This window comes from Gallinula chloropus, assembly GCF_964237585.1.
Source record: "Gallinula chloropus genome assembly, chromosome: 17".
NCBI lineage: Eukaryota > Metazoa > Chordata > Aves > Gruiformes > Rallidae > Gallinula > Gallinula chloropus.
In genome coordinates, this window is record NC_140102.1 from 10,549,997 (window position 1) to 10,567,971 (window position 17,975).

The window sequence follows — 17,975 nt, forward strand, 5'->3', positions numbered from 1 at the left end:
TTTGGGCTTAAAACCTCAACCTGATGTATTAAGATTCTGTTTGTTTTTGGTTTATGCTATAGAAATAAGGCTGCTATTGCATTGCTGGAAGCTTTAGCATCCTGGCTTTTCCTGCTTTTCAGATGCAGCAACAACAGCAGCAGCAACAACTACAGCGAATTGCCCAAATGCAACAGCTGCAGGCAGCACAGGCTATGCAGGCACAACAGCAACAGCAGCAGCAGCAACAGCAGCAACAAATACCACAACAACAGATACAGCAGCAGCCACCTCAACAAGTAATGCAGCAGCAGATGCAACAGATGCAGCAGCAACAACAACAGCAACAGCAGCAGCAGCAACAGCAGCAACAGGTTGCTCAGGCACAACAGTCTCAGCTTCCACCACAATCCCAGCCTCAACCCCAGCCCATGGTATCTCAGCCACAGGCAATTTCAGGACAAATTCCTAGTCAGGTTATGCCTGTTACTCTTACGCCCCAGCAGTTAAAAGCAATGCAGGTAAGGGCTAGTGACAAACTGATCGTTGATTCATTATGATCCTCTAGAGAAATTTAAAAAAGTTCTTTGACTTTTGCTAATAATGAAGTAGGAAAAAAGCCATAGCTTATTAACAGATTGTTAGTTAGCATGTTATGAGTACAGAGCTATTAAAGGTTTATATCTGGGCATGCCAGTAGAGAATGGTTTTGTGCCTAGGAGTAGGACTTCTGGAAATAGATGAAAAAACATATACTTAATTTTTTTTTGTCTTACTCTTGAATGGACAAGTTAAAAAACAAGAAAAAGAAAGGGTAAAGAAAACTCATTTTAATGATGTTTGTGATTTTTAGAACATGAGCAAGTGCTTTGAAGTGCCTAAGTGCATGTGACTGGGGCCGGTGTTGGCTCTCTTAGCATGCTGGCTTTGCTTCTGCTGCTATGTTTAGAGGTTTTGGTCAAAACTTGAGATACTGATAGTTCCTGCCTTGAAGAGAACGTGGACAAGACAGCAGTGTTACCCTGTTGAACCTTTTGCTGGGCCATCCTGTTAATGGTGCATGTTTTTGCTGCTTTACAGTCAGTTTTTTTCTGGGCTTTGTATGTGCTGTTGAACAGAAGCTCAGATATAATCCCAAGACCTGCTTTTCCTTGGGCCTTTCCGGGGAGCAGCACCCAGTCAACCACACTCACAAAAATTATTGACCCCCCCATAGTTGAGTTAATACATCCACTTTGTGCTCCTACCAGCTAAGCTGGAGTAGCTAGTTGTCATCACACTGACAGTCATAAGAATGTATAAACATTTGAAATGTTGGCCATTGGGAAGTGCTCGATGCAGCGTGCTTTAGAGAAATCAACACGTATGTGGTTATCTGTCTGCCAGAAGGTTGACACATCTCATGTTGTCATTGCAAAACCTGATAGTACAGGGAAGAAGTTGCAAGAAGAAATTGCATCTTGGGTGCACCGGTCTGTAAGCAAGACTGTTCTCAATGTTGGAAACATGGAAACTTCTTTCCATAAAGAAAGCTCAGGAAGTCTTTGGGAAGAGAGCGCACAAGAGCCGATCTTGGCTCCACATGCTCCTTGAGTGATCTCAGTACAGTTGAATCTGAAGTGTTGTGCCCTCATAATGTGTGTATGTTTACTTTGTTCTGTCTTCTCGTACTCAAGGTAAGAGCTCAGCTGGTCCAGCAGCAGCAGGCAGCAGCAGCAGTGCAAGCAGCTCAGGCCCAAGCTGTACAGATGGGAGCTTCAGGGCAGGTAAGGGCCCAGGTGCCAGTATCACTAGTTACACGCCTGTAGCAAGTGCATGCTAGAGATGAGCATGGAAATGGGTTTCTGGTGGCTTTCTGATGATGGGTCTGACATCGGTCTTCCCCTTCATAAATGGGATGTGGGCTTCTATGCTGTTGCTCCTTTGCCTGGAGTCAGAGGCAGGATTTCGTTGACAACCTCTCTGTGCATGCTCTGTCCTGAGTAGGTAAGATCGTTGCCTGTACTGACACAGGAATGCACATCAGTAAGACGGCCTACTGTGGTCACACTACAAGTCTGACTTGGTACCTGGAGTGTATCACCTCTTCTTTCGTTGAACTATCTTACGTGACTGCTTTGTTGTGTAAACTGATTTCTGTTCTGTGAATCTTTGCCTGCTATCTTTACTCACATGTGATTTACCTTCCATCTTTATGTATCGACCATAAAAAATTAGTATAGACAATGAAATCTCTCTGCACTTCCCTTTCATTCCTTTCATCTTTCGTTTTTCTGAGTGAAATGGGCAGTAGATATAGATTGCTCTTGTTCTGGATGTGAATTGTGAAGAGAAAGTGGCATGTGTCACAAGTGCAGAGTTACATTAAATAAAAAAAAAAAGTGCTGGGTGAACGCTTACTGTCTAACACCATTTTCTTATCCTGCAATACACTTGTAGCCCCAGTGATTGTTCCTTGATGTGTGTCTGGTATGAAGGAGACATGGGGAAAATAATTGGGAATGGCTTGAGCTGAACTTCTCATCCCATTTTCCACAAGAATATGCAATAGTCTTTCGTGGCTTACCTCTGTAGTGTTTCATATTGAGGCATTTTACAGACATGGGTAAGTACAACTATCACCACTTTGTAGATGAAGACTGAGGCAGACATGAAATGAGGTTGACTAGGCGTAATTGCAGAGTTCTTTTCATGCACCCAGACATTCCATGTCTGCATACACTGTTTTCCCTTCAGTGCACGAGTACATTTTAGAATCAGTAAGACATTTGGAAGCTTTTTACATAGATTGTGGTAATGATTCAACACACAACTTCCAGACTTGCATCAGGAATACTGTTTTGTACCATAACTCATGTGGCCCACATCCTTGTTGGTGGCTAAGTTCTGTTTCTGTATTGGTCCTTTTGCTTCTTTCAACATAATGCAGGATGTAAAAGCTGAGCAGTGGTAAGTACAGCTGGCACAGTACTGGCAGCAATTCAGAATCCTCTTTCTACAGTTGAAATGTGAAATAAAACTTCTCTTTGCTTCTTAAATAATTTCCAGGTGGGAGCTGCAGGGACTTAGGCTGACTGGAAGGAGACTCTGACTATTTTCTTTTCACTAACGTAATGGTGCTCTTTTCAACTCCTAAGCAGGGGGATTGTGCTTGTGTAGAGTCAACTTAATTCTTGCCCCATTTATTGAATTTATATGCCAGTGGCTTAACAGCACAGTGCAATTGAAAAGTTCTGGGTGGTAAGGTGGTTGACAGCAGGTTTTGTATTGCAGCTTTATTCAGACATGTAGTAAACTCGGGGATTGCTTGTTATCACCACAGATGGAGTTTAGAAAACTCCACATACAGGATTTACTCCATTTATGGGCATGGCATAGTGATATGAGTCTACTAAAATTCACTTAGTGCTGTGAAGTCCAATAATTAAAACAGGTTTCTTGTACTTATGTAAATATTTTCTGTATAGTAACTATTTTAAGGGTTTTGGCTGTGTACAGTATTACAATGCAGCTTTGGTGTTGAGTGTATATGGGTTTAATGTATAAGAAGCTTTTAATGAGTATTTTTTGCTTTGGATTTAGTACACTTGTCACTAGCACAAGCATTTTTAATAAATCTGCCTTGATTTTTTCGTTTGTTTGAGGGAAGCTTTTGTTATAAAGAAACCCTGTCCTAATCTTTGCTTGTTACCTTTGAGCTTAGTTTCTAAGGGCTTTCAAACTGGGAATTTTGGTTGGTACAGCTACCTTTTTCCTTTTCTATAAAGCTTCTGTTCATCCTTCCTACATAAAAGTAAAAGCAAGTCTAAACATGTGTCTGTCTGAGTTTTTAAGTTCTCTGAAATCTTAAAGGCACCGCACAGGTCACTTTTAGCCTGCTAGGGTGTCTAGGCCTTGTGAATATGTAACTCAGAAGTGAAGGTGATAAACAGTGTCCTAGTGACCACAGAGTACTGCACAAGGGTTTGCAGCACCAAGAGAAAACCTGTAATCACCTGGAGTTAAGTATTCATGAAGTTTAAAGAACATCTCTGGTGCAAGCCCTTCAGGTGCTCAGAATGCAGATGGTTGTTGGTTTTTGAAATCAGAACTGCCTTTAGTGGAGTGGCAGTGGCACAGATATGTTAAATAGGAGCTGCAAATTTATGGAATTCTGAATCTTTGGATTTTTAGACAAAAGAAAATGCCAGATGTTATATTCCACCTTGTTTTTATCAAATAATGGGGGTTGTATCTTACAGTGGAGGCAGGCTCTTCTCTTGTTCTGTTTTTATGGGGTAAAATTCTGTAAGTTGAAATAAACCAGTTTTGCTTGCAGAGGATGATTTTTGCCTTCAGTTTAAATCTTTTTCAGAAGTACTTGAATACTTCTGGTGTCTTCTGATTTCAGACTGACAAGAACAAATCCTTCATGGATATATTGCTTTTCGCAAAACTTGCAATCTTTGGAACCCCCTTTCCCAACTCCTTTATCAAAGGGTCACGAGTTTCGTAACTGTAAATCAGCTGAAGAATGGGAAACATTACTTTTGTTAAGAGAGTGGAATTGGTGTCATTCTATCTCTACCCTTTCCCTTCCAGTGCACACATTTAAAAAAAAAAAAAGGACAAAAAATCAGCCTCCAAACTGTGTGCATGTACCAGCCACGATACAGCAAGTGGCTTGAAAGCCTTGCTTTCAGAGTTTGTCGTGCTTGTGTTAGTGGTTTGCCAGACACTTAAACTGTGAACACTTCCTCCAAGGTCAAGGAAATTAGAAGCATAATCTAAACATTCACACTTTGGTGGTGTGGCCTGAGAAACAGGACCAAGATGGGACATGTGGCTCACCAGAACATCCCTGGGATTTCACACGCTCCAGAGATCCATGTGCATTCACGAGGGTCTAAGATGGGGTGATTGTGCCTGGAAGGATATGTTTTGTTTTGGTTTGTTTTTTTTTTCCAGCAATTTCCCTTTTTTGTTTGGTTTTTTGTTTTGTTTTGTTAGGGTTGTGTTGCTTCACCAGCTCTCATGTTGATACTGTAGCTCTTCACTGCACTTTGTAGCATCCACCTGTGCTTTGTGCCAGTGCTGGGTTGTTGTGGTGGCTTGTGGTGGCTGTTGCATGCTGTGTGTGTACCTGTGCATGTGTGTGATGTCTGAAGCGCTCTCATTTGTTTCCCTTTGGAAATCCTGTCTCTGACCATCCCTCTTTGCCTGGATGGAAAGGGACTGCATTGCTCTGATGTTGTGAACTAACAGCTGTGCTGAATTTGACACTGTTTTCTTTATCAGTTATTGCTTTCCTTTTTCAGTCTTGCTATGTTGTATTTAATTTTATTTATTTTTAACAATTGTAAGCACATGCATTCTCTGACTTTCTAGAGACATGTTGCTGGCTGCTTCAGTTCATTTACATAGAACACTAAGCGAGAATGCCCCCAACCATTAACTGAAAGGAGACCTCGTTAACTTGTAGGTTAGTTAGGGCCTGTGTAGGTTTCTTGCTAATATGTATGCTGGGGAAAAAAAAAGTAGCCCTAGGAACTTCACTGTAGATCTTCAAAGTACCATCCAGGTAGTACTTTTACTGATAAGTGAATGTGCCACAATTACCCAGATGCTACCTCAGAAGCATGCTGTGTTTGCTGCAAATTCTCAGCATACATGGTGTAATATAATTTTTTAAGTAATTGGGCTATACTGATAAAACCTGTATGGCTCATGCAGGCTGCTGGTTCTGAAAGGCAGTGCCTGGTAGCATAGTCCTAAAGCTATTTAAAAATACAAATTCTAAGGCTAACCTTCATTGTTGGACCTAAATGATTGTGCTTTAGAGTGGGCTCAGTCTAAACATCTGGAGAAGGAAATAGTGCATGAATAAGCTTGAGGCAGGTTGTGGACTCAGAATATTTTAGCACAGCTTAGTAGTAGAGGAATAATATTTAACAAAATGATGGAAATTGCAAAGATATATTTAAGTATTCTGTGGGTTATAAAAGGAAGGAAATAGCTTTTTCTATCCCAGAAGTCCTTTTCCTTTGACATTGGTACACTGTCATAGATGAGATTGATCTGAAATTTCGCCCACTGTGGAGCGCTCCTGCTGACAGTTGCTGTTGAACTATCTGCCAAATTCTTTTGTAATGCAGGGTGATATATACAAATACAACTAAATCCTTTGAGTCCACGGTGGGGAAAGCACATCAACATTACAAACCTACAACATTAACTTATAAAGGCCCTTCTTGATGACAATCTTAGAGTACTCATTTCTAAGCATTCTAGATATTCAAAACGTCAGGCAAAATTTAGGAAAAGCCCTTCATGCAAACGATAGCATAGTCACCTCTTGACCTGAATCTGCTTATCAGCTCTCTCAAGATACCTGGGATTCATGAGATGCTTTCTAAAAATTGATAGACGGGGTACAAAGAGGAGCTTGATTTATAAGGTAGCACGTTAGGTTAACCTTTAGAGAAAAGCTCACTAACCTTCCCTTCATGCTCCCCCTCCCCATAATGCTGGAGGTTGCATGTGCTTCTCATCCTGCCAGTGCACTGCATTTCTTGTTTTGCGATTACTTTTGTCTGTTGTCCCTCTGTCCTCAAAGATGATCACCGCACCTATGGCCCGAGGTGGGATGCAAATAAGACCACGGTTCCCGCCTACCACCGCTGTGTCTGCTACACCGCCAAGCTCCATTCCTTTGGGCGGACAGCAAATGCCACAGGTATTTACTTAGTCAAAGCACATTGTGTCAGGAATTGTGCACAGCATAAGTGATTGTGTAGCGCTTGCTTTCAAGCAAGAGGAAGTCCACCTGTTCTTCAAGCTACTGACTTGCTGGTGTTTCTCAGGGTATTGGGCTGTTAAGGGGTTTTTTTTTTTTTGAATCCTTTTCATTTTAAATAGTAGGTGATCTTAGAGCTTGGGATATCAAATAAAGCATTTAAAATGGCATAGATATTAAATATGTAAAACGTTTCCATGTTTGTAATTGATTCAAGACTCAAGTTAGAACGTTGTGGTTTGTGTTTGGGTCTTTGTGTGTACTCTGCCAGTGTGCAGTTATGAGAGTGTTGCAAATCAGTGCTGCAGTGTATTGGCTGAGTTGTGACTGGGACCTTATTTACTGTGTGTTCATGCTCTGTGTGGGTCCTTCTTTCATTAATAGTAAACTTGGCTCATTTCAGTTTGGGTAGCTTCTTGGCATGGTATCAGGGACCAAGAAAAACAGAGCTGTTCTTTCATGGTTGCGGAGGAAGAACTGCCAGAAGGATTTCACTTGGACCTGCATCACAGAAGAACCCGTGTAGGCAGGCTGGCACCACCTATCCAGCTGTTGCTGGAAGATGTGTGAGGTCAGAGTACTGCATCTGGTGCAGGTCAGGATCTGCTAGAGACCTTAAGACTTCATAGTCATGTTTTGTGAGCAAAATGTGTCATTTTGGGGAAGCAGGTATGGGGAGAACTAGAATGAAATAGAACTGAGTCCTTATCAGTAAGTCAAAAAACAAGGCACTGCTCTGCTGTGCAGAAGTTTGCTGAGCCTTATGTGATCAATGTTGCATTAGATATATATATTATGATGGTGGAATAGTGTTCGTGTCTCGTTCCTCTAGATGCTAATTTTCAGATTTAATACCAGGTGCAGTTTTAGTTCTTAATAGTGCTGCATTTTTTTCATAGCTTTAATGAAAATTTCTTCACTCTTGGCATTTTTGTTTCCTCTGCAAGCTTGTTGTGGGGCTGTGCAATGTCTGAAACTCTGCTTCCTAGTGCTGCTGCAGCCAGTAGGCACAGCCTTTTCTTCTCAGGAACTCACTAAGGTAGATAGAGTGACCAGAAAGATTCTGCAGACCTATGCAAACACAACTGTTGTTGGTTCTGGCTTAGGATGAAGGGTTGTTTCAATCCAGGCCATAGTTTAGATGTTAACTGAAATAAAACCCATCAATAACTGTTGAGTCAAAGGACAGTCTACTTTTTTTTTTTTTGCTGTAGCAGCTTCTATCTACTGAGACAGTCATCCCCTGCATGAGCTATTCACCATGTTTTGTGTGATGATGAGGCCTTCTGGTAGATATTTAAGTATTAGATTGGCTTATGTTTAATATTTGAGTCATAAAAAGACCTCTGGTTTAAACATTCAGTGCCATCTTTAAGTGCTGTCATGTCTGTGGTTATTGGGAAGCTTTGCTTTCTGCAAGTGAATTGGTCAAGCAGTGCTCTGAGTAGCATGCCAAGGACTGTGGAAATTGTGCAAGGATTGTGTAGAAAACTGAACAAGTAGAGAAAGCAAAAGAAGAAAGGAGATGTCTTTATGAACAATGATTGGTGTGAAAATGGCTCTTGAGCAGGTGGCAGGGTAAGTGAATGAGTTGTAGTTTAATGGTGGCAGGAAGTATGTTTTGAAAGCCAGTCTGACACACCATATACTTGGCAGCTCTAGGTCAGCCTGAGTCTATATTGCTGTCAGCCAAAACATCTTGTTTGGGTTCTAGGTGGATTAGAAACTAGAAATGTTAAAGCAAAGCAAGGGGTACTGGCTGAATGGGAATATGGAAACCTATATCTGGACTTATTTGAAGTTCAAACTTTGCAGAGTTTCCCTTTTGTCACATAAAACAACATAATGGTGAACTTTAAACCCAGCTTGCAGCAGAGCAGGCAAAGTTGTGCTTACTGTGTTAACACTGAAAAACTAAGTACAGTAATTGTAGTGCTTTCTGGAGTTTTCCTTTAGACCAGAGGTGTTTCTAGTGTTCCTCATTATGACTCATCACTTCCTTGTTGCAGTCTCCTTTTCCCTGCCTTTAGCTTCTGCATACTGCACACTCTGGTACCCTCTCGCTAGCCCTACATACAGTGTGCCTTGCCTGAGGCAGGCCTCTTCCAGCATGGTGTGCTCTACACACTAAGAATAGCTTTGATTTAGTGGATATTAAGTGCAAACATTTGTCACCCAAGCCTAAATGTCTTTTGGGCAAGATTTACTAGGTCCTAGTGTCATCATCAGGTCTCTGTAGACTTGCAGAGGGAAGTCATGTTCAGTGGGCTGTAGTGATTGTCTGTGAATGCACTTGTGGATGTAGGAAATCTCATCCTGTGGTGAAAAAAAATGTTATTGCATTTCATTATGTATTTTGACGATGAAGGGAATAAAAATGGTCAGTAACCATGGCTTAATGCTGGGCTTAAATGAGGAGCTGAATGAATTTAATGGAGTTAAAGCTCCAGAGGGAAGATAGTTTTTTTTTTTTGTCTTTTGGGCTTGTTAGGTGGTTTTGGTTTTTTGAAGCTGCCTTGTTAGTGAGAGTCAGTTGGAAAGAGCATTCCCTAGAAGTTGGAATTTCATTACATTGTAACAATCTTAATCCATATTGTGCAAACAATGTAGAAATCTAAACCTGACAGCATCTTTCAATCTGTTCTGTGGAAAGACATCTGAAATGATTAGGGAACAAATAAACAGCTTTCAAGGAAAAGTAAGGCAGTGAGGACAGAATTGCTGAGTGGATGTTTTTGAAAATGTTTCCATTTTCTTTAATGTTAGACATTAGCCTCTGGTACTCTGAAATGAAGCTGGCAGAAAGCAAATCTATAGCAAGGAGGAAAGCTGTTTACCTATGCAGGTACTTAAATGAGAAGGGGTGGTGCAAAAAAGGCAGCAAAACTAATTCATTCGATGCTTATGTGCACAGTAGATGCTGCATGTTCTTTTCTTTCCTTTTCTGCAACATTTGTAAATGAATGTGATGGGACCTTGGTGTTGAAGTAGATACAGAAGCTTAAATCTGGTAAAGTACCTTAATGAACTCTTTCTCCTTCCTTTCCAAAATACAAGGATTTAAGTTTTCAGAAGTAATTTTATATAAGCATCTTGAGACACTTAAAAGGGGCCTGATTATCAGTAAGTGATGAACCATTTAAAAGTGGTCTTGCTTTCACTTGATGAAAAATGGGTGCAGCATCTGTATGGGTAAGTTCTAAATCATTTGCTGTTTAATAAAATGCTGAATAGAATTTTAAAAAATATTCAAGGAGTGTCTTTTTGCAGTGTTCATCCTAGCTTCCCTCCAAACAGTGGTGAGAAGCTTTGTTTTGGTGGGAGGCAGACTGTGCTTTTCAGTCTCAGAAAAGCTTTTCCAACCATTGAGGAGACACGTGCTGTTAAAGAATCCACCTCCTCTGGTAAACAGTAAGCACAGTCTCAGTATGTGTTGATTGTCAAGAGAAGGAAGATGCAACAGCTGATTTACAACAATTTCAGCCTCACTTGTTGTGGATATTATCTCTGTAGGAGAGGTTGTGATGGTAATGGAGTTATTGAAGATTAAAAAAAAAATAATCATAATATGTCAGGCTGCATTTAAATTTAAACTGTGCTTTAATGGATGATAAAGTGCCTTCAGGTTTAGTATTACATGTGCACATAGCTGGAGATTGTTTAGGCACATTTTTTAATTTTATTTTTTTAGTGGAGCGTGACTTGTTGCACAGCTGTGAGGTGATGCTCCAAGCAAAGCATGGCCTGCCATATTCAGTGCATGCTGCTGGAAGTAGACCAGGAAGTCTGGTAGTAGACTTCCTTTTTAATGTGTCAGATAGCACTGTCCTCTGGAGACAGCTGGATGATTTAGTTGAATGTTTAACAAGTGGGTGAAGGACATCACCGATTTGCAGTCTGCATGAAGTGTGTGGGACTTGTGGATTTACTGGGACTTGGGCATAAAAATGGTTTAAATTGAAGGGAACAGAGTTGTTAATTCGTAAAGGTGCTAATCAGTGACTTACAAAATGAGCACAGGGGCTACTTAGTCACAGTGTGTGGCCTCTGCAGCCTAATTCAGTTTATCTTTGTATTTACCTACAGCTTCAGGTCATAACAACTCTGAAACATGGTCACTTAATGCCTGTGTTACTATACCATGCTTCTGGCTGTGGCACAGGCTTTTTGTTTGCCTTTAAGTGATCAAGGGGAAAAAAATGTCCACTAGAACAAATGTGAGAAGCTGCTCTAATCTGAATATCCTCTGGCACATCACAGTGTACAGAATAAATTTAGGTGTCACCCAGAATTTGGTGCTGTTCTCAAAATGGTCTTACTGCTCTCTTTGTCCTTCAGGCACACTACCTCATCGTTCTCCAGAGGGTCAGAAAGCTACTTCATTTTTTTTTTTCCCACCCAGCCATTCAGTTTGGAATGTTTCTGTCTCCACCCAGAATTTCAAAGCTGAATATTTAAACAAGATGTTGGTTGTTTGGCTTACTCTTTTTTTTTTTTTTTCTCCTCTCTTTCTTCCTCCTTCCTAAAGAAAACCAGGTGGGCAGCTACAGTCAAGTCTGACAGACCTTTGAGGACTGTAATTAAAGTATCAAAAGAAGAAGTATTTTTTATGGCTTTTAACTCTCCAGTTAGAACTGTCTTTTCTTCCTGCTCTTCCTTAGTTCTAATAAAGTATGGGTTTTTCAGGTGGTACTTCTGACATTTTAATTGCAACCTGATGTTTGGGAAATGATAACAATTATTACAGTTATTCAAGTTATGTGCAGTTTTAATGATTATTTCTTGTAAAGTTGATATGAAGTTCTGCCCTGAGAGCCTCAAGAGTGATACAGGTGGGACTGCAGTTATTGGGGAGAACAGGAAACTAACACTCTCATTTTTTGTAGGCCTGATGATACGTTTGTCTCCATAGGTAAAGCCTTTTAGTTAGGTTCCCATCCTGTACTCCCTTGTGTTGTATTGATCTTATCTCTTTCCACCTCTCAGGTTAGCCAGAACAATATTACCATGATGTCATCCCCATCTCCTGTCCAGCAAGCTCAAACACCCCAGTCGATGCCTCCACCACCACAGCCGCAGCCATCTCCTCAGCCAGGCCAGCCTAATTCCCAGCCAAATTCGAATGTCAGGTGAGCTAGACTTCAACTCTGAAGGCCCTTTGTCAGGGCTCTGTGAGTGAGGTTTCCTGAAGCATTCAATATACACTACTCTGCTTCCACTGAAGTGCATGGATTTTAGCATGAACTTCAGTGAGAGCACAGGTGGGAGTCATGCCAGAGACACTCTGAAAATCCCCATTTTAAATAAAGAAGCTGAGTAGAAATCCTCACTGAGCCTGCTGGCAGAGCTGCAGTGTGCCATAGTGATGCTTGCTGCAAGCATTCCTGCTTACAGGCTGGTTGTGCTTCCTTCTGGCAGGTTTGAACTTTATGCTTGTTTTCCAGCTCTGGCCCAGCTCCATCACCCAGCAGCTTTCTCCCCAGTCCATCTCCACAACCATCCCAGAGCCCAGCAGCTGCAAGAACACCTCAGAACTTTAGTGTTCCATCCCCAGGTCCTTTAAACACTCCAGGTAAATAATCTGAGAACTGTACTGCAGACCATGAGCTGAGGTAACTGATAGTTCCAAGGAAACCTGTTACTCTTTGGCATGATTAAACCTTTGAGAGCTCTACAAAGCAGCCAGCACTACAAGTAGTGAACATGTCACATGTGCCACATATCACAACAACGTGGATATCTTAAAATCAGCTGAAAACTTTTGTCTCATCACTGAACCCTGCAATGGATTTTTCTAACTTTCCTGATTCTTTGAAAAAGGAACGATACTTAATGGAGCAAGTGTGCAGAGGCATGATGATTCCTTGGTTCCACGCAGGAAGCAGCAGCCTGTGATTGTAGAGGATGTAACCACTGACAGGCAGCAGACTGCTTTGCTCCAAAACACTCTCCTGAGGGTACTCTTGACACTTGCATTCTTCTCTCTCCCAGATGTCATAAGCTGTTTCTGACACTGTGAGTGGAAGTAACACACTGGCTCCTTCTGCCAGTGTTGGGTACCCTGCAGTGTGGAAAGCACCAACGGCAGGAAAAACTGCAGCAAACTGAGTGTGTTGATTTGGTGTTTAATGCACCAGAGTGAAGGCTAGATGAGAATGTGGAAAATGGGTGTGTGAAGCTTTGGACCTTTTCAGGAAAAAGAATAATAAATTATTAAATAGGAAGTGTTGTTCTGTGCATAGAACTCATTGTTTCTACACAAAGAGCAGAGGGTTGGACAAGAGCACTTAAACTGTGGAGGTCATCCAATTGTGGATTTAAATTTGACATGAGCTGCACTCTGAGAGCTCCTCATTTCAGATCTAGAGTTTGAAATGCTGTTCTGCAGTATCTTTATCATCTCTCTTACATGCAATCTTTACTTCTTGCCAGGGAATCCAAATTCTGTCATGAGTCCAGCCAGTTCTAGCCAGTCAGAGGAGCAACAGTATCTGGAGAAACTCAAACAGCTATCAAAATACATTGAGCCACTCCGGAGGATGATCAATAAGATAGATAAGAATGAAGGTGAGGTTCCCTGCATTTAATCACACCTTTATCTCTGTCAGCTGTCTCTTCTGGTGCGGAAGCAGTACCTTCCTTTTGTGTTGGTTTCTATTCCAGGGACTAAAAATCACTATAAAAGTTAGTTGCTCTTGCTTGCCTATGACTGTAAGGTTTTGTTGTGAAGAGTGAGTAGAACCCTCATCCTTATATTCCCATCAGTTTTGCTTGTAGTCAGTGTTTGTGCCTCTGGTATTTTTTCAGACAGGAAGAAGGACCTGAGTAAAATGAAGAGTCTCTTGGATATCCTGACTGATCCTTCAAAACGGTAACTCCTTTTCCTTCTGGCTGGACATGGGGTTTCCCAGCTCTTCTAGAAATATGTTGTTTGGTGTCCAGCAGTGTTGATGTTGAAGCTGTCTGGGAGGCTCAGGCAGCAGAAACATGTTGGTCAAGGTGACTGTCCTGTGGTGATGGAATGTCTCCTGTTCTGCAGGTGCCCTCTGAAGACGCTGCAGAAATGTGAGATTGCTCTGGAGAAGCTGAAGAACGACATGGCTGTGGTAGGTAACACTTCGTGCTGGCAAGGCACACACAGTTAATGCTCAAAGGTCGTACGGTTTGGCAAGGGAACTTCCTGCATTTCTTGTAGCTCATGCTGTTAAAACTTCAAGTAAGGTTGGACAAAATAGGAAAGCAGGAAAAAAAGGGCATTTACTTCATCTATATGTATCTTTTATCTGAACTTTCAAATTCTTGTGCTTTGTGCAGTGACTTGAGTGATTGTTTCTGTGAACTCCTGCAGCTGATTGCAGCCAGGCTTTCTACATGAAAGCTGCAGGTGGCTTTTTTTCCCCCTGAATGTTGCTGAGTGCAGTTTGGAGAATCCTTTGTGCTTCATGCGCTGCCAGCTTATCAGTATGAAATATTGCAGAGTCAGTAGTAGAGATTGTTTTTTTGGTGATGATTAAAAGGGGTTTCTTTTGTGTTTCAGCCTACCCCACCACCTCCTCCCGTGCCCCCCACCAAACAGCAGTACCTGTGCCAGCCGCTCCTGGACGCGGTTCTGGCCAACATCCGCTCCCCAGTCTTCAACCATTCCCTGTACCGCACGTTCATGCCAGCCATGACCGCCATTCACGGACCCCCCATCACGTACGTACCACTGACCTGCTCTCTCTTAATGCTCAGAACTTAAGGAAAAGAGAGTTATTTGTAGGGACAGAGGAGTTTATGGATGTGTGTGAGTTCTGTCTTTCCTTTTTGCACCTGTAAAATACTTGTCAGGTGCACAGCTGGCACAGAGTTCTCAGCTGGTCCTGTTGTGGGCTGTGTTTTAAATAGGGCCCCGGTTGCCTCCCCTCGAAAACGGAAATATGAAGAGGATGAAAGACAGACCATACCCAATGTCTTACAAGGGGAAGTTGCAAGATTAAATCCTAAATTCCTGGTGAACCTGGACCCTTCGCACTGCAGTAACAATGGCACAGTTCATCTCATATGCAAGCTAGGTAAGCAAGGAGAGACAAAAGGCTGAACTCTGGAAGAAGTGCTGAGCTTGACTGTAGAAATTGGAAGAGTTTTTTGCTGAGTCTGGAATCTTGCCAACCTGTGAGTTCTGCATGAAACCTGTACTTAGCAGGTTCACAGCTCTGCTTAATTGTGATGTTCTGCACAGGCTGCTTGAGCATACACCTAGAGACCTCATTCACACCCACTGATCCTTCCTTTGCACTGAAATTGCAACTGGTAATCTCAGTGTGTAGAAAATGACTTGTTGCAAGCAACAATCTTCATTGCTGATCTGACTTACTCTGATGTGAGAATTATTCTGCCTCTGACAGCTAGGGCAGAGCTAGAGAGATGTCAGTTTTTGGGAGGGTCTGTTCCAGTTTGTAGTAGTGATCACTGACAATGGTGTATGTTCACAAAGAAATTCAGATTGATTATTTTTTCATCTCAGTTTAATAATCATAAAGTGTTACAGGCTTTTAACTTGTTTTGCTCTTGGATTCCAATGGGCAAAATAAATTGTTCCCTCCTCCCCTCTGTTTGAGAAATCTGAACTGGTTTTGTCCTGAATATTAGTACAGAAGGGGCTTTTCAAAAATGAGGCATGTAACTTTGTGATGAACTGGTGAGATTGGCAAGGTGCAGAAATGCCTCTAAGAGCTGGAGCTCTGTTTGCTGGTCTTCTTGTCCAAGAATTTGAGTGTGAGCAGTGAGATTGCCTTCCAGTAAAAATGGAGATGTACAGCCTGGTTCCTCCTGGTCTCAGAGGCTAGAAACCAAGCTGAGTTGTGTACAAAACCCCCTCTATCCATCAAGGAACACTTTGTTCTAATGGGAAGTTTGTTTGGTTTCTAGATGACAAGAATCTTCCAAATGTCCCACCGCTACAGCTCAGCGTTCCAGCGGATTATCCGGACCAGAGCCCTCTGTGGATAAAAAACCCTAGACAGTATGGTATGAGGATGCTGGCATGGTGTTTGGTGGGCATGTGCATGTGATCATGGTGGGGAAATGTGAACTCTTAATATTAATTAAGTTTGATAATTATTTTAAAAAAATTGTTTATTTTAATTTTGTTATGACTCTGCTTATCTGCTTGTGTTTTTTTTCCAGCAGCCAATCCATTCTTGCAGTCAGTGTATCGGTACATGACCTCAAAACTGTTGCAACTTCCAGACAAGCATTCAGTCACAGCACTTTTAAACACCTGGGCACAAAGTATTCGTCAGGCCTGCCTCTCTGCTGCGTAACACCTCGCTTTCTAACTTGAGAAGCAAGAAAGAAGGTCTCAACAGCTGGCCTCTTCCACGTGCCACTGGAAAATCACAGGCATTTTGGGGAGGGTACTTCAGAAGAAAGAAGCCTTATGTTGTTTTGGTTTTAGGTGTCAGGTTCAGTAGAGAACCTGGTGTTAGACTTAGCTGTCATGCTTTTGATCTTCTGCCTCTGTGGACTTTGCCAGCATTTTCAAATATACAAAATGTGTATATATGGTTCTTGAGACTGTATTAGGATGAGTTTTTATTGTCTTCTTAGAGAAGAAATTATTTGTGGACTTCCATCAGGGAGTCTGTATAAGGGAGTAGGGAGAGAATGTCCTAATTTGCTTCGGAGTTTGCTCAGTGCCAGTATTCCTTTCACACTGTATGGATTGTGACCTGATACTGCCCCAGAAATAAATGAGCTGCAACTAGAATGTGCTTGCAAACTTCTTGGTGGTTGCAGGAATCTTTCTGCCTGTTAGGTTTGCCCAGAGATGGGATAAATTACAGCTTTCTAAGGCATCCCTGAACTAAATGAGAGAAATCTGGATAACTATACTTGGGGGTGGGGAACCAAATAGGGCAAAAAAAAGTAATTGTATAGCTTATTTTAAACACTACTTTGTATAGACGGTTTTTGGTTAGCATGGACCATTTTTCTCACTCCAAAAGAGTGAGGTGGTGGGAAAGATGAGAGGTTGATGTGCACACTGACTTCCTCTGCAAACTCAGTAAATGGGTACGTACAGGTTGGGGGGAACCCCAGCAGCTGAAAACACCAGTAACACAAATCAGTCCAGCAGGCTTGGAGCTACCTTCCTTTTTTTTGCTAAGAGACTCTGAGTTCAGTGAAAAGTTTTACATGCTACATCCTTTTGTTTCAAAAGAAAAGGAAAAGCACCAACATAGCTCAGGAGTGGAACTGACAACTAATATTTTGTGCCTTGGGCAATGATGGGCACTGAAGTCAGTCATCAGCTGCTTCATTGTTGGGCACTTCTAATGAAAACATTTGCCACAAGTAAGTCTAATTTCATGTATAGTGTGATTATTTTATTTTTCCCTCTTATTTTCACTCTTAATTTCCTGGTACAGAAGAATTTCACATTTCAGATGTTCCCATTGTATCCTGCTCCATCTTCCTGTATCGTGCAGCAAACCTTAAAGAGTAGCTGGGCTCTCTTACAGTAGTGTCAAGAAATCGCTGTGACCTTTGTAAATCTGTGTGGTGTCACCAGTTTTAGGATGTTTTTAAATGTGGGTATTTAGTAAGCTCTGACTGAGGCAGCAGAATGCTATCAGTATTTTGTACATGAACTAATGCATTATCTGTTTGTTTCTATTGTAATAAATTTATTATTATTCCTGTGTTGGATGCTAACATTATACTGCTCTTCCTATGCTGCTCCTTAAAACCAGTTCCTGTGGCCAGTGGATGGTTACTTTGTTCTGTGGTAAGTGAAACCCATCCTCTGTGGAGGTGACGGGAGGAAATTTTAACTGGCACTTTATCCCATGCAGTGTTCTCTTTACTGGCCCCAGAGTGAATTGGAAGGCTTGAGCAAGAGATTAGTCCTGGTATCTGTATAAATGACAGATGCACATTTTCTCCAGTAGTTACGTGGCTGACTCTTTCCTTAGGGAAAAACAGCCAGTGGCATCAGTACAGTCTGTAATAAATCACTCCTAACCCAAGAAATTAGAATAGCAAGAGGGGTGCTGGTCAGAGAGGCCTCAGGCAGGGAAATGAGAGGTTTTAGCCCAGAGCTGGGCTATGAGGTGCCTTGTCCCCTCTTCTGTGTTTTTTTGTCAGTGCAGCTTTCTCTGTCTTGGTGCTGGGTGTGTAAATGTACTGTGCATGTCCTGCAGCTCACTCCTGCTCTAGACCAGTGTAGGAGGCTTCA

At 41.8% G+C, this 17,975-nt stretch overlaps 1 protein-coding gene across 1 annotated transcript in view; it reads left to right on the plus strand.

Annotated features, from left to right (window-relative positions):
* MED15 (mediator complex subunit 15) overlaps nucleotides 1-17,446 on the plus strand; it is a gene marked incomplete at its 5' end in the record, with an annotated part of 30,898 nt that extends 13,452 nt beyond the window's left edge. The window contains 12 exons of the mRNA XM_084272115.1: nucleotides 123-500; nucleotides 1,656-1,745; nucleotides 6,575-6,694; nucleotides 11,741-11,883; nucleotides 12,199-12,326; nucleotides 13,187-13,321; nucleotides 13,562-13,625; nucleotides 13,794-13,860; nucleotides 14,292-14,452; nucleotides 14,642-14,808; nucleotides 15,665-15,763; nucleotides 15,923-17,446. Of these exons, the coding sequence (XP_084128241.1) occupies nucleotides 123-500; nucleotides 1,656-1,745; nucleotides 6,575-6,694; nucleotides 11,741-11,883; nucleotides 12,199-12,326; nucleotides 13,187-13,321; nucleotides 13,562-13,625; nucleotides 13,794-13,860; nucleotides 14,292-14,452; nucleotides 14,642-14,808; nucleotides 15,665-15,763; nucleotides 15,923-16,059 (1,689 nt within the window). The 3' untranslated portion in view covers nucleotides 16,060-17,446. The remainder of the gene's footprint in view (nucleotides 1-122; nucleotides 501-1,655; nucleotides 1,746-6,574; nucleotides 6,695-11,740; nucleotides 11,884-12,198; nucleotides 12,327-13,186; nucleotides 13,322-13,561; nucleotides 13,626-13,793; nucleotides 13,861-14,291; nucleotides 14,453-14,641; nucleotides 14,809-15,664; nucleotides 15,764-15,922) is intronic.
* Nucleotides 17,447-17,975: the final 529 nt, after the last annotated feature.